General features: G+C 49.7%; 1 protein-coding gene across 2 annotated transcripts in view; it reads right to left on the bottom strand.

Moving 5' to 3' along the window:
• Window positions 1-15,506, bottom strand: part of ACLY (ATP citrate lyase) — a 41,061-nt gene extending 25,555 nt beyond the window's left edge. For both annotated transcript variants that reach the window (XM_081270878.1, XM_081270877.1), the window contains exons 1-11: window positions 15,356-15,506; window positions 10,842-11,023; window positions 9,419-9,541; window positions 7,654-7,716; window positions 7,059-7,249; window positions 6,539-6,618; window positions 5,172-5,302; window positions 4,312-4,430; window positions 2,972-3,108; window positions 2,196-2,257; window positions 471-588 (exon numbers count right to left, since the gene is read on the bottom strand). In XM_081270878.1, coding sequence (XP_081127004.1) covers window positions 471-588; window positions 2,196-2,257; window positions 2,972-3,108; window positions 4,312-4,430; window positions 5,172-5,302; window positions 6,539-6,618; window positions 7,059-7,249; window positions 7,654-7,716; window positions 9,419-9,541; window positions 10,842-11,000 — 1,183 coding nt within the window. In that variant the 5' untranslated portion in view covers window positions 11,001-11,023; window positions 15,356-15,506. The remainder of the gene's footprint in view (window positions 1-470; window positions 589-2,195; window positions 2,258-2,971; window positions 3,109-4,311; window positions 4,431-5,171; window positions 5,303-6,538; window positions 6,619-7,058; window positions 7,250-7,653; window positions 7,717-9,418; window positions 9,542-10,841; window positions 11,024-15,355) is intronic.
• Between the last annotated feature and the right edge of the window lie 1,041 nt (window positions 15,507-16,547).

Raw genomic sequence — 16,547 nt, forward strand, 5'->3', positions numbered from 1 at the left:
TAAGATCTTTATATGATGCTCTGGCTGCCCTTGAACTCATGAACCTCCTGTCTCTGAAGTAGCCAGGATTACATGCTTGTATCACTGTGCCTGGTTCTAGTTCTTTCTTTCTTTTTTCTTTTTCTTTTTTTTTAAGGTGGACACAATGTCTTTATTTTATTTTTATATGGTGCTGAGAATCAAACCCAGTGCCTCACGCATGCTAAGCGAGCGCGCTACCACTTGAGCCACATTCCCAGCCCCTCTATTTCTTAAACAGAGTTGAATGACAATGCTCTTCTGCCAATTCTCAAGTTTAGACAGGGAGCTTGTCAGGGGTGGTTAAGAATGGAAGCAGAAGAAAGGTACACATCAAGAACAGGGATTGGGAGAGCATGAAAGAGCCCAAAGACCAACTCTCTTGCAGCAATCCCAAAATGGCAGGCCACAGACCCTCAGGCTGAGAGGGAAAGAAAAGTCCTCCATCTTACCGACTTCTCCCATCACCCGTAAGCCCTCCTGATAGTTGGGGCCACCTCTTCGGACAAAGATTGTGACCTCGTGCTCCTTCAGAGGACCCTGGTAATCTCGAATTGCTCTCACAATGCCCTGGAAGCCCAAAGGAATGAAAGTTATGTAACTAAAATAAGCAGTCACAAACCAAGTATCTAGAACCATGATAAACAAATGTACCAAGTGTACATGACAAGGGCTGCTTCCCCTGAAGCACGGTAGGCACCAGTAGTCAAGGATCACACACATGGCTAATGATCTGTGTAATCCAGAGGCCAGCACATGACCACTTGTAATGTTGCTGAGGTGGATCTGTGGGGTGCTGAGAGCCAATCTCCTCGAAATCCTGGTTCACTAAACCTCCAAATTCAGCAGGGCTTGATGGTCTCTCTTGTCCTAAGTCATTTTACCACTCATTGCAATTGCGGGTATGTGTGTGTCTGTGTTGGGGTCCTAGGAAAGGTATAGAGTCTTCTTCAATGACAAGGTAGCTTAAATGACTTAGGGAACAGCTCTTTCTATGTATTTCCATCCATTCTGAGAAAATTATAAGCTGAAAAGTGCATCCAGTACTATTTCTCCAGACAGAGAGCAAGTTTATGAGCTGGAGTCTCATCTCTGCCAACAGTGGCATTTTACAGAAAGCTCTATGCTGTTCCTGCTCCACACCTACCAACCCTCACCAAGAGCCAAGAGTGCTGCCTTTACTGCAGGGGGTTAATCCCAAGTTAAAACAAGGGCTACCAAGATGCATCTGTATTCGCTTTGTCCACTGAATCAGGTCTACTTAGGGAGACCCTGTTTTAGGCAGGACTGATGATGAAGCATGGTCTCTCCCTTCTGAAGAGCTCAGGCTAAAACCCAATGCCTCCCACATGCCAGGCAAACGTTCCACCACTGAGCTACCAACCCCAGCCCCCAAGGCTGACATTTGTTCATTATTTTCAAAACATTAAAAAAAAAAAAATGAATGTATTTGATGTTTCTGCATAACCCCACTGAGCAACAGTACAGAATAATAAACAGCCTCCCGAGGTGACTACATTGAAAGGGATAACTCTTGAGACATATTTTTTAAGTTATCAACGGACCTTTATTTATTTATTTGTTTGTTTGTATGCAGTGCTGAGATTTGAACCCAGTGCCTCACAAACGCTAGGCATGTGCTCTACCACTGAACTACAACCCCATCCCTGGCATTAAAGCATGTGGCCATGGCCCTGACCCATGCATAGGGACCCAGGCTGGTGGAACCCTGGTTGGATCAGGGCAGGAGTCCATCCATGCAAGTCATCAAAACACTTTACTCATTCTAACATTTTATAGAAGGCACTAGTGACTGAGAGATAAAAAACCAGAAGGTGCACAAAATCCAGAGTCAAGACAGGATATGAAAAATGAGGACAATCATGCCAGTCCCACAAACTGATCCTGAGAAAGCAAGAAAGTAAAAATTTGCCTTTTCCCTATGCTTCAAATAGAATTATGGTCCACTGAATGTCACCTACTTGCCCATCCCTCCTAGGGCCTTCTGTACCCACAAAGACGTAGGGTTGGTTTTAATCTCCAATACAAAAAGAGAGAGAGACAGAGACAGACACACCAACCCTGGGGCAAGAGTTCCTAAACTAGACTGAGTAACCCATGAGAACCTGCCTCTGGCTCAAACCTTGCTTTCCCCAGAAAATGCTACAGCTGGTTACCTTGAAAGTGGCGGCCACATTGGTGAAGTTTGCAATGCTGCCTCCTATGATGAGGATCTTGCCTGAGTTTGGAATAAAGACAAAAAATGGTTAGAGAGGTAGACTTGATAACTGTCCCAGAAATCCAACTGAAGGAGTTTTCGCTCCTCTGAGCAAAGATCCCCACTTGTGTGAGGCTGTATAAGGGAGCAAGCAAGATGGTCTCTCCTATGCCTAATCAGGCTTCTCCATTATCCTCACTACTGGGTGGTGATGGTCATTCAAACCCACAATCCCTACATCATTCCTAGTTGGCACCCAGAAATCCAGTTTGGCTTCTGGATACCTCGGATGAGATGGAAAAGTTAACATCTCTCTCCCTCTGTCCTTCCCTTTCTCATTTAAAGGAAGGGAAATGAGCATGTATAATCCCAAAACTATAGGCACTTGGTAAAGGCACACTGGAAATCACACAACCCAGGTGATACATAAGGTCACTAAGAACTGAGTTTATGTCAGATGTGATGGCACAAGCCGGTAATCCCAGCAACTCTGGAGGCTGAGGCAGATGGATCACAAATTCAAAGCAAGACTTAGCAACTTAGTAAAACCTTAAACAACTTAGCGAGATCCTGTCTCAAAATAAAATAAAAAGGAGTGGGGATGTGGCTCAATGATTAAGTGCCTCTGGGTTCAATCCCTGGAACAAAAAGAAAGGAAAAAAAAAAAGAGCTGTTCCCACTGGGTCATCCCAGGAGAATGGGTGAACTGTGTACATGTGCACAGCCAGGCCTTACCATCTGGGTGTTTCTCACGGGTCATGAGGGAAAGGATGGTCTTGGCATAGTCATAGGTCTGCTGCTCACTTGGGGCACCCGAGTATTCTCCATAGTTGGCCAGCTCATTGACACCCCCCAGGTCACAGATGGTATCACTGCCAGGGAGACACAGAAGTCAATGCTGGCTTGGGGCAAAGGAAGGTAGCCTAGTGCCTGAGAGAACACATTGTCTCCACCATGAAGCACTGAAGTCAGCCTGTGGAACCAACACCAACCCCCAATCCCCACGCAAGTCTCACTTGAAAGGCCAGCTGTGCTCCAGAAGGAGTCTCCTGGGCAGTGCACTTTGAGCCCTGGCGCACCAGGGTTCTGGGCAGGCAGTGTGGGTCAACAAACAATAAGCAACTGCCCAAGATAAAGAAACTGCCCGTCACAGGAGTCCCCAACAGGCTGCCCAATGGAGAAGACTGTTGCAGTCAGATAAAGGGTACCAACCAGCCAGAAGGGGATGTGGCAGACCACACTTCTAGAAAGAACAGAGATCTACTTTTTTAGAGAAAAAAATTGCTGAGTACTGAAAAGAATGTAGAATATGATATCAATATTTCTACAAAATAAAAAAGTATAAATACTTACTGCAGCATTAAAATGCTGCAAGGACATAGAGTAACGTGTTCAACAAGGTGACTTGGTAGGGAGACAGGCAACTTTCACTTGCTTATTCATTTTCTGTATTGGTTATACTTGTGCATAGGGCACACATCATTAACCCTAATAATTAAAACTTACGGGGCTGGGGTTGTGGCTCAGTGGTAGAGCACTTGCCTAGCACGGGCAAGGCCCCGGGTTTGATCCTCAGCACCACATAAAAATAGATTAATTAACAATATTGTATCTAACTACAACTAAAAAATAAATATTTTTTGAAAAAAGAATTAAAACTTATAAAAACAGGCCAGGCATGGTGGCACATGCCTGTAATCCCAGCAACTCGGGAGACTGAGGCAGGAGGCTTGAAAGTTTGAGGCTAGCCTCAGCAACTTAGCAAGACCCTGCCTCAAGACAAAAAATAAAAAGGGCTGGGGGTTTGGCTTGATGGTAAAGCACCAAAGCACACCTGGGTTCAATTTCCTGTACCAAAAAAGAAAACACATCATTCTGAAGCAAATAAGGTTAGAGGAGACACTGTACAGAGGGGCCTTCACCAGAGCCTCTCAAAGCTCTTGAGATATCACTGCATTTATCTGCCCTGTGAGTTCCTGGCTCACAAAGGTGAGAAACCAGTGATCTACAGGTGACACAGGAGTGGGTACCAGGTACACCAGGCTGACATGTCATCAGTAACCCCCTCCTGTCACCTGTAAACAACAGAGGCGCCACCTCCAGCCACCATGGTCCAGATCCTCCCTTTGGGGTTCAGCAAGGTCAGCTTCAGGCTCGCCCCACTTTTGGCATCCAAGTCTGCAATGTAGGCTTCCTAGGGACCAGAGAGGAAAAGGAAGATCGTTGGGGTGTCCCCTTCACAAGGTCAGAGATTCCAGGACCACTCCCCTTTCCCTGGAGATACATGAAGAGGTCAATCACCTCAATGGGGTAGGGAAAGAAGGGATTGTGAGAGCCACACACACGTGAAACAAACATGTTGGTATCTTCAAATACCAAAACCACCCACAGCCACAGTCACCACCTGGAGACAAACTTCCCAACTCCAGAACTTCACTATGTCACTTCGTTTTTACCACAACCCCTACGTGCATGTACCTGCTTGGTACACGGGCCTCTCCTCCCCTCCCAGCCCTACCTCTCCTTCCAGCCCAGCCTGCGTGGCTTCAGAAGGCCTGACCCTGCTGGGAGGACTCAGAGGATGGGGTGGGAGACAGCAATTAAAATTCTCAGCTAGAGTGGTGCGAGAACTACTTTCCCTTCTGATGGGATCAGGGGGAGCCACTTGGAATTAAAGAGAAGCAGCAAATCAAGTTAAGAGCCCAGGGAGGTTGATTGAGAATGAAGTCTAAAAGGATTTCTGGCTGGGATTCAGAGGCTTGGCGGACTCCCACCCCCACCCCCATCCCACTGGGATTTTAAGAAAATTAAATGGTTCTTGATCTTCCTTTTCCTGCCAAATACACAGCCCAGGATGGGGCCCAATGCTCGTCTGAGATTAGTCACTTGCTCCTTGACCCCATAACCCTCCATCTCCTCTTTAAACTCGCCTCACCTCTGGATATGCCTCACGTCCGAAGGGGGGAGGAAACTCTATATCACCCCATTTCACTTTGCAGATGTAGTCGGCGGTGGCATCCACCTTGGCTGCCAAGTCAAGAACATAGACACCATCCTTGGTCACCACTGCAAGAAAAGGAGAGGGAATCAGATACCAACTCTGGTCCAAACTCTTTCACCAGAGTCTCCCAAACAACCCCTATGGGGTCCCTCAAAGGCCTGGGAACTCCCTAATCACCTGGAGACTCAGCTTTCTCCTATTAAAGGAAAGACAAGTTCTCCAAGACCAGTTCCTAGTCCCTGGCCTTTTGGTATTGGGACAGGGAGGTCTGTACTCATTGCCATGGCAATTTTTAGACATCTTTATAACATGCTATACTCCCTGCTTTAAATATTTAACCTTTTGCCTCCACCCCCATGGCCCTGCCATTAAAAAAAAAAAAAAAAAAAAAAAGTGGCAGGGGTATAGCTCAGCAGTAAAGCATTTGCTTAGCATGCACCAGGTCCTAGATTCCATCCAAAGCACCAAAAAAAATACATAAATAAATTTTAAAATTTAGGAATGAAAACTGAAAATGTGTTCAAAATGCATTATTGTTAGAATACCAGCCCAGGTGTGTAGCTCTGGGATTCCTGGGGTCCTGCTAGGAGGAAGCCTCAATGTAAGGTGGAGTGGGAAGTCATGGGTACACTGAGTCCCCAATCAGCACAATTCACTTACTGCTGCCTTACTGAACATCCATCTTCCTTCCCCCCTAGGGCCATTTAGCTAATTAAGTTAGCACATGGCCATCTGGCCCATTAGAGGGACTGCATCCTCAGCTGGAATCTGATTTAATTTTTCAGCCTCCTGGACTTTGCCCTGGGAGGCCCTGGCCAGAAAGAGCCCATGCCACTCTCCCACACCACCTGTCTCCTTCACAGCCAGAAAGGCCTGCAGCAAGCTCTTCCCACTGTTGGGGTCAATGATTGACCAACTCCCAGAGAGAGAGGTGGAGCCTCCAAGTACACCAAGGGAAAAAGGGCCTGAGGGTCCTACAAGGGCCTAGGAAGCCTAACCCACTGGCAGGAAAAGCAACCCAGCACAGTCAGATCAGAACCAGGACTTCCCCATCAGAGGACAAATTAAGGCCAAATGAAGAAGTTGGAATCGGCTAAAAGAGGAATGTTTTCTGAGAGCTCAAAAACAGTAGTTGGCCCCAAATGAGCTTGAAAATCTCTCCCCATCTGCACACCAGTTGCTTACAGCCCTCTGGAAAGCAGGCGTCTTGCTCTCTGAACACTAAGGCCAGTCTTTTTAGAGGCACTGGGACCCAGTTATAACTGACCCTTGCCCCACCCCACCCAAGCAGTGTCTGTTACCAAGAGGATTGATCTCCAGGTAGGTGAAGTACAGGTCCTCGTAGAAATTGAAGAGGCCAGAGATGAAACTGGCCAGAATTCTAGAGGGGAGAGGGACAGAGGGACAGTCAACCTATCAACAGGCAAACTCAGCAGGCCCTTGCCCCCAATCTCCACAACAATCTCTCACTAACACTGACAGCCCCACTTCCTGACACCTGCCCTACCGACCCCTAGCTCTCCTCTGCAAACCCTGCTCCCTGGATGTCACTCTTCAGCCACTGAGGTGGAAAGGAGCTGTCAGACGTGGAGCTGGGGGAGGAGGCGCCAGACAGACAGGGGCAGGGAGGTGAGGGATGCTGACAGCATAGTGCAGCGTGACTTGGGCAGCACTCCGCCCCCACACGTGGCGCTCTTCCTCAAGACTAGGGCTATGCCTACCACCTGCTCCCAGACAGCCAGACAGGCCCACTCTGCTTCCTCTGGGCCCATCAGTCTCCCCATCCCCACTGCCACCTCCCTACCATCCCAGTGACTCAACTCTTTTTTGTCTTCAGGGGCATGGACCAACAGGTGTTTCTTGATATCCTCAGGATTCAGCCTCTCATCCACACCAACAAGGAGCTTCTGGGCTTTGGCATCCACATCACCCACGTCCACTCCCCCCTCATGATGGAACAAGACATAGTCCCCTTCGCGGGTTGCATAGATGCAGACATAAAACTCCTCCGCCTTGTAAATAAAGACAACATAAAGTGGGTGAGGGGCAGAGTTGAACTCATTTCTAAACCCAGCAGAAAACATTCACCCAGAGAAGACCTGTTTATTCTCCTTTGGGGACAAGGAGGAGAGCAGAGGCTACTACCTCCCTGGCCGAACCAAGGAGACTCCATTTAGGGGAAGCAGACCTGCCTTTATGTCCCTCATTATCTGCCCTAACTCTGGCCTGCTGCAACTAAGCCCCTTCTGAACTTCCTGCTCAGACTCAGGTCTGTAGTACCCTCCCACCCACAGTTCAGCTCCAGTACCCCTGGTCCTGTTGGCTTTTCTCCTTCAGTTTTACCTCTCTTTTCATTACTTTAAGGTAGACAAATACCTTAAGATGGAATGAACCAGTTTGGAGCTGCCTCACATACCTGACTGTGTGGGACAAAGGGTTCAATCAGAAAGTTCTTGAGGAAGCCTCTGGCCTTGCCAACCTATGGAGAAATTGAGGGAGATGAAGCTTAGAGGGACAGCACACCTTGCTCCCCAGGGAAGGAGGGATCAAGTCCAAGCACTGTAACCATGACACCCAGAAAGGAGATTTTTTTCCAGAAGCCAGGGTAAGGGGTCACAGGTTCCCAAGTTCAAGAAGCCCTTGAGATATCTCTTTAACCCCCTTGTCCCAGCCCAGCTGCACCTGGACACACACTGACCTTGCAAGTTTGCTTTCTACCTCCGTCAGTTCAATGTTGCCCCATCCCAAAAGGCAGAAATCAGGCCTCATCTCCTGCCCTACCACGCCACAAATTAAATAGCTCAGACAAATCAAGGCCATCCCAGAGCTCAAGCAGAGAGATAGGCCCGTGTGAAGGACGGGGATGAGTATTCTGCTTTGTATGCCTTGTAGGCACAGTGACACAGCCTGAGGACACGAGGCCCAGCAGGGAAGAGAAGAGCCAGAGCTTGATGGGGAAAACTTCTCCACAGATTTTACTGAGGGCAACAGGCCTGCAGAGCTAATCAGTCTAAGTGAGTCCCTGGCGGCAGTCAAGGCGAGACAGTGTTCATCCCAGTATGTCCTGAACTCCCCACCCGGACTGTGCGTCATTGCTGAGTCAGGGACCAGACAGTGATCCAGAGGTAATGAGCCGCTCCTGCCGGGTGAGATGCTGCTGCCAGCTCAGATGTCCCCAATAGCCCCCTCCCAACAGCCAGCTGAGGAGAAGGGAGCTTGACATGCTCCGTGAGGACACTGTTTAACCATAAGCCCCATCATCTTCTCCCCAGACACCTGGGAACTCAAAGATTGGATGTTTTTGTCACCAGGCCGTGTGCAACTTCAAGGATCCCTCTTTATCCATGAGTGTCAGAAATTGAAGTTTAACATTAAGAGCTACTTTGAGGAAGCCCAATAAAGAAAGCATCTCCATTGCTACCTTGCTTCCTATTTCCAAGGAAGAAAAGCTCATCCCTGGTCCACACTTACCCCGGATGATTATCAAGCCCTTCAGAATTGTGTGCAAAGCCAGGTGCACCAGCATTCCCAGGCTAAGCCAAGCCTCAGTCCCATACCCTCCCTTAGTTGTCCAATCCCTTGAAGAGTAGGAAGAAACATACTTAGTACTAAGCACCCCTTCACCTTCTTAAACCATATTTCACTCTAGCTCTCTCTTCTACACTTGTTGAAATTAATCACTGAGCTGAGAGAAGAATTAAATTTGCTCTTTCAGCATTATTAACTGTCTCATCAAAGAGTTTTGGCCCAGTACATCTCTCTGCCTAAATGATTCTGCATCTCCCATTTCATCTTATCATCTATCCTTTTTGGAAAGCATGTCATCACAAGCAGTTCCCATAACCCCTTTGAAACTGGAAAAAAAGCAGTTCCCAGAATGGGCCTCAAAAGTCTTATTTTGTGATCATTGTTAAAGAAACATACCAATTCCAACAGCTCTCCAATTCTATCTTCGAAGTACATCTTGTCTGAATCAGTAACAAAAGGAGTTTAGATTCCCCTATAGGGAAGTTAGAAACAAGCACCAAGATCGTCCCTGCTGCCCAAGCAGCGCCACAAACCCCCACCTCCCCTGGCTGCCTCGACTGGCTGTAGAAGTAAGCCATAGTGGCTGATCTGGATGTGATCATGTTGCTTCTATTACCACAGAACTTCCACCCTGACCCTACACCTGGACTCACCGTGGCCTCATGTCCCAGTCGTGGCTTTAGCCAAGACTTCACTCCATCCAGAGTGAGGTTAACCCCAACTAGGCCAAGCTTTCCACGTCGTTTGATCAGCTGGTCTGGCTTGACTACCAAGCTCTGGAAAGAGAGGAGTGGCATTTAGCATAGGAAGGAGAGGATAACATAAGAAGTTAACAGTTTTAGAGACCCAAAGCACAGGACAATCTGGGTGACTTCTAATTCATCACACTCTAAAAGTTTACTTTTTCGTCTATCAGGGTTAGCTTCCCTCACCTACCCCAGCCTAAACACACACTCTTTTCTCTCTCTCTCTCAAGTACTGGGGATTGAACCTAGGGGCACTTAACCAAGGAGCCACATGCCCAGCCCTTTTTGCATTTTATTTACAGACAGGGTCTCACTATGTTGCTTAGGGCCTTACTAAGCTGCTGAAGCTGGCTTTAAACTCAAGATCCTCCTGCCTCAGCCTCCTGAGCCACTGAGATTATAGACATGCACTAACACACTGGGCTAATCTTTTTTGATGACCAGGAGTCTAGAACCATCCATACCTAGGATTGAGCCTAGCAGAGTATGTGCTCAGTAAATACCTGCTGAATGAATGATTCCCTGCCCTCCCCATGGATATATGAGCTTCTTGATTCAACTGCAAACTCCTCAGAACATGGACTTGGCAGAGTCCTGGTGTGACAAGGTCCTTACCTTTGAGGTAATCTGGTCAAACCCACCCCTGTCTATTATAAAGTCAAACAGGCAGCACCTAGCTCAGGTGCTAGGAAACTTGCTACCCCTGAGCTGCTTCACAGAGGAAGGAAACACCCACCATGGGTCCTAGTCTTGCTCTCTAGGGCCTGCCAAAGAAGTCTAAGAGCTTTCCAAAGACAGGATCCAAAGACAGAAGCTTGTATTCAAGACTGAACCCCAGGGTCCTGTAGGCTATTCTTCTCAAAGTACAAGGTCACACTTCCTAATTACCCTGACACATTACTAATATGCTCCACTTGGAGGAAAGAATAACATGACTACTTTTTATCAAGCATCTACCAAATGCCAGGCAGCACACTAAATGCTTTCTGGACGCTGCTGCTAATCCTTATATCCCAGAGTGTTATCCCTATTTGACAGAGGGAGAACCTGAAATTCAGAGATGTGAAATGGACTGCCTCAGGACAAAATATAATAAATCTCACGAAGAGCTGGGATTTAAACATCAGTTTGTCTAGTTCCAAGCCCATGCCAGGGTACCTCAATATACAGGGCTCTGAGCAAAATCAAGACTCTGCTCAGCCCCCCTACAGGGGCTGATGCAGGCAATCAGCAATCTATGACCCCTTTGGGACATCTCCCACAAATCAATCACTTTCTCCTCCCAGACTGGGGGCCTGGAAGAAGGGTTCAGTGTGGAAACAGGGCTCACCTCGCTGAGCAGCCAGGAGTGGTCCTGCAGCAGGCGGGCCCAGTCTGTATCAGGGGTGACCCTGGCATACTTGAACCGGTTCTGGATGGCTGAGGTGGTGCAGATGTACTTGTAAAGGAGTTCCTTGCCTGTCTGCTCGGAAATTGCCTTGGCAGACATGGCTGCAGAGGGACCTGCTTTACCTGTTAGGGTGAGAAGAGCAGGTTAGTGGAGATAAGAAAGTAGAGGTACCATCTACTCCAGCAGAACAAACCCACTTTCAATTGTCCCACCAATAAAACTAAACCTTGGCTTTTCTTAAGAAGGAGGAAAAGGGCTGCCCGAACAGGAGGGAGGGAGAGCTCAAATGGTGACTTCTCCAGCAGAGGACCTGAAAATGATGGGTGATGGAAAATGGTGAAGCGAAGAAATGAAAATCCGCAATGCCCCTGCCCTCAACCTTGCTCTACTGCCTCTAGGCCAAACCAGCTCAGCCACAGCCACATTCATCCTGGAGCAAAGGGCATCTCAAGGGGAGGCCAGGAATAGCAGGGGTTTAATGCAAATCTAAGAGCTGGTCCCACCCAAGGTGGAAGGCAGTGCTGAAACTCACCCTCTGGGTATCTGGACTAAGGAACACAGCTGGAATTGTGTGAGGCTGACCTAGCTCTCCCTACAGTTCTCATCTCCCCCACCCCCAACTCACCCGTACACATCACCAGGCCCCCAGGCCAGCAAGTTTACTTAACTTCAAGTAGAATCATACTCCCAGGGCCCTGGTTGGGGAGGTGGGAATGGGAGCAGAAAGCCTAGGAAACTGAACTCCCACCCCACCCCTGAGTGCAGAGCACACACAGGGCGGGGAACTGTGACCTTCAGTACATCCCACCCACCCCACTGAGTCATCCAGTGGCTACTTTAGAGCAAAACCCACTAAGCAAAACAGAGGCCTCTCTGGGGACCACCCTGTACTAGTCACTTCCAACTGAGCCAGAGCAGGAAAGAGGCAGAAACCATCCATGGATCCTCAATGTGTAAAGACACTCATCTTAGGGACTAAGGGTATAAATCAGTGGTAGAGTGGCAAGCGCCTTGGACTCCGTCCCCAACACTGAAGGGAAGAAGGAGAGAAGGAGGGGAACAAGGAGGAACTCACCTTACTGGAGCCTCAGTGTACACTGAGAGCATAACCTCATTTCTTAGATGAGGAATAAAAGCGCAGATGGGTTAAGAGAATTTTCCCAAGAAGCCCAACTAATAAACCTAACTCAAACCCAAATGCTTCTATAGCTAGGTGCCCAGAAAAATCCAGTGGCCTAAGAGGAAAGAGCACTTCTCCAAAGACAAGACCTGTGTATTTGTTCCATGGCTTCAGAGGGTCTGTGATAAAAAGTCCGTGACTGCCCCCCCCCAACATCCTACCAGACACACCCATTTTCCTTTGGATAACTCAAAGAGTTATTTGGGGCGAGAAGGAGATGGGAAAGGGAATCAATCAAATCATACACTCCAAGAGCTTGGCCAGATCAGGACAAGTCACTCCTGACTCCCACAACAGCCCAGAATGGAAGTAGTTGAATTAGCTAGGGGAGAAGAAAGTCAAGAACAAATAAAGGATGGCGGAGTTAAGGAGCTGGCAAGTTTACCCATCCAGGAAGGTTGGTCTCCCATCCTAGGTCAGGGAAGACCAGAACTCCAGGGCAACCCCCAAATGGCCAAGAGATCGATGGGGCTTTAGATTCTAACCCTAGCTTGGCTATCTCCCTCTGCTACCAGCTAGCCTCCAGCTGAGCACAACACGAGTATTCAGTTTGGTGTCAGGCCCAAAGTCTGGTAGCTGGGAAGGAGCTCAGAGACCTTCCCGATTCTGATCTTGCCCCTGCAATGGCTTGTGATTCCTTCTCAGTGAGGTTCTGAAGGAGACACCCCAACCAGCCCCACTGTCCCATGTTTTCCACCCCCACCCACTTCAGCTCCATTTCCCAACCTTCTTGACTCAGACCAGAAAAACTGGTCCTGAAATCAAATGGGTACACCCCCTTCCTCTCCCAAACAGAGTGTAGTCCAAGGCAAATCAAGCAGAAAGAGTAGTGGGCAGCAGGAGACCACCTTCAGCAGTGCAGACACCTGCAGGAGTGATCACAAACTCCAAAGAAAGCCCCAGCCAAGCCTCTCCAGAAGAGTGAAGTACAACAGCCACCAAGTCTGGCACTCCCAGAGCAGACACAAAAACCAACTGTGGAAAAGACAAGGGAAAGAAAAGCAACCTTTGGCAGCTGGGGATGGGGTGGGGGGAGGATCACAATTTTCTAGATGCCCAGATCAAATCTCAGATTCAAGAGCCCACCTCCACATGGTCTTTGGAAAGTGGGAAAGACACAGTAGGAGGATACAAGATAGAAAAGATTTGCCAGTTGACCAAAACAAGATTTGCAGCAAGAGCACTCTGGCTCAGATGGGAAGACTGAGACAAAGAATTTATAGAATAACAGGAAGGAGTCTGGTCTCTGCATATTCACTAATGTTGGGTGAGGGGCAACTGGCTCACAAACCCAGAGAGAGGACTTGGAGAGAAATCAAACCATCATTTGCTCAGTGGTGTTACTACCACTGAACTATATATCCTTATCCCTTTTTTTGAGACAGGGTCTTGCTAAATTGCTCAGACTGGCCTTCAACTTGTAGTCCTGCCTGCCTTAGCCTACCCCGTCCCTGGGATTAAAGGCATGCACCACCACACCCAGCTGGGCAGTGGCTCTTAAGCTTTGAGGTCTCATGCTCTTTGATAATCTGAAGAAAGTCCAAAAAAGGATGCACAAACCCAACTGTACATATTATTTTAAGGTGCTCACCTGTGACTATGGCATGATGGCCTCCAGACCAACCACCAGTTAAGAACTTTTGCTCCTAGTGACAATGGGACAAAGTGTATACCAATTTGAGTATGGGGAACCCCCCCCCAAAAAAAATCTAAGGCTGCTTCTCCCAGTAGCTGAATGTGCTGTCAAACTTGGGATAGATGGTTTCAGGGCAGACCTTATACCCCAGGAACTATCCTAGTAAGAGGTAAATGTATAAACTATTTGGGAGAAAACAAACAAGCAAACAAACTGAAAACTCACACATATACATTGTAAGAGAGGGACCTTATAAGCTGAATGGGGTATTTTATGCAGACACAGTGACTCACAGCAGCTATGAGCAGAGGCGAGCAGAGGCTACCCGCAGCGAAGGCTGAATGAAAGGAGCCTGTTCCCCAGGAAGGTATCTCTGGGACACAACCAGCAGAGAAAAAAAAAAAAATCACTGGGGATGCTACACAGGATCTCTCTTTGGGAAAGGCATAAAGTTTTTGTTTGTTTGCTTGTTTGTTTTTGAGAGGACAGGCAATTTCTGGAGTAAAGGAAAGGGGCAGAATTCTTTTTGAGTATTCCCTGTTGTAGCAAGTATCAAATGGGGATGGAGACCAGTTTCACCACCCATCAAGATGTTCAAGAAGCTAAGAGGTGAAAATTACCCCTCTGGGCAGCTGGAATCTACCAGCTCTTCCTCACCCAACATTTCAGAAATCCTAGGAGCTGAGCAGTGTGAGACACAGCAAAGTTAAAAGAGTAGAGACAAGAGGTGAAATGAATTGGCAGACCAAACTGTACTATGCACTCCTCCTTTCCACCCCTTCCAAAATCCTCTTCCCAGGCAGACCCCTATCGACCCCCTAATGGCAGAACTCCTTGGTACTGCCAAGGCTGGAGATGTCAGCAGGCGCTGGGGCTGGCCCTCTGCCAGGCTGGACAGGAGGGAGGCGGCAGCATCCTCCGCCCGCCACCCCCAAGACCTTGCCTCTAGTCCAGACTCCGGGACAGATCAGGGGTGGGGAGAAGCAATGACACCCCCACCCCCGCCATCTGTCGTTTAGGGGCTGGGCCCGACTGCAGCTCCAAGAGCAAGGCGTGCTCTTCCAGCACTTCCTCGCGGCGCGGCAAGGCCTCGGGCGCCCTGGATCACCCCGGCCCGCGTGGCCGGGCCCGCTTCCTCCACTTCGGCGTGGAGCGTAATCAATTCTCCACAGAACTGAGAGAACAGGCCTGAGTCTGGCTTGCGAGGGGTCTGAGCGGGGCGAGTCCCCACCGCTTTTTCTACTTCCCGCTCCGGCATCCGGTGAGGGATACGGATGGGGGCAAAAGTTGGCCCGAAAAAGCCGGAGGAGGCTCCATAGCTGCCGCCGGGTGGAGCAGAGGGGTGCCAGGACGCGGCAAAGGCGTGGAGGGAAGGGAAAAGAAGCAAGGTCGGCGGCAAGACCTGTGCAAACTCCCAGGAACTGGAATCGAGGGGGGAGGGCCGACACGAGGTCACCAGCCGGGGTCCCGAACGAAGGCTAACCTAAAGCTAAGCCCCCCAAAACTTCCAAGCAGGTGCAGGAAGGGCTCGAGAGCACCAAGCCAGTGTCGGAAGAGACGGTTCCGGGTTGGGGGAGGGAAGCAGGAAGCTCCCGGGGGAGTGGTGGTCTCGCCCGCAAAAACCGCCGCTGCACTCACCTCTCCGCGAAAGTCTGAGCGCGTCGCTCCCTCCACAGGCCCAGGCTCACCCCACTACCCCGAGCGGTCCAGCCGCCGGTAGCCGCCCGGGATCCGGCTTTTGTCCCGGCCCAGACGGGCTTCTCCCCGCCCCCATCGGCTCACGGCGGGAACGGCCCCACGATTGGCCACACGCGTTCCCTAGCCTGAGCGCCAGGGCTCCTCCCAATTCGCTGCCGTGGTGGCCCCGCCCCTGGGGCAGGATCCAGAGACTTCTGGGACTTGTAGTCCTACAAACTTCTCCGCCCCAGGCGGCCGCCGGGCACCGCCTCCCAGGAGCTGGCGGGACCCGGGCGGAGACCGAGGCGGGGCCTCGGGTGGGGAGATGGGCCGGACTACGAGCGGAGCCGAACGTCCGCGGCTGGGGGCCGTGGCCTGATGGTTTCAGGGGATGGCCCGACAGCCGCTGGGGTTGGGTAGTTGAGGGCGGGAGTTGTTGGCTCAAATAGCCGTAGCCCTTCTTTCGGGAGGTGGAGTCCCCTCTCTGCGAGAAAGTGTCATCCTCATCCCAGCCGCCTATAATGGACCACACCGAACCCAGGGTCTTACAAGCAGCCACGGCAGGCTGCGTTCCCCTCGCACGTGGCGCCTCGCTCCAGCTTGGATCCACTTCATTGAGCGGGTGGGGAGAGGCATGGAGCCAGGCTAACAGATCCGACCGCCCTAGGTGTGAACAAGTAGGTCTCAATGAAAGGTGAAAGTGACGGAAGTCACAATGCCTTCCGTCGCTTTCACCAGCTCTCTTAGCGCGGATCTGGGCCGAGCTGAGGATTTAACGGGAGATTCTGACACAGGGCTGGGGCCATCTCTGCCTGTCTCTGGTTCCCACCCAACCCCACACTTAAACACTGGAAGTAATAAACTGCCATCTCCCTTCTCCGTTACCTATGAGAGAGACAGACCATGTTTTCTGAAGCAGAAACTGGAACACCCAGTCTGACCGGTGCTGGGGAACTTGCAGGGCAGAAAATCTGAAATTAGACAGTCCTGGAAATCAGGACATATTCGCTGCTCCAAAATTCTGGAGCTTCTTTTCCTGCACCTGTAGGTGTTCAGGGCTGCCCACTGACCCTAACAACTGTCTATCTCCAGGAAGAATGCCAAAATCATCCCCTGACCAGCTCAGGTGATGAGGTCGGCCCAGTTAGTGTGC

Source organism: Spermophilus citellus (genome assembly GCF_964194105.1).
Source record: "Spermophilus citellus genome assembly, chromosome: 17".
Lineage (NCBI taxonomy): Eukaryota > Metazoa > Chordata > Mammalia > Rodentia > Sciuridae > Spermophilus > Spermophilus citellus.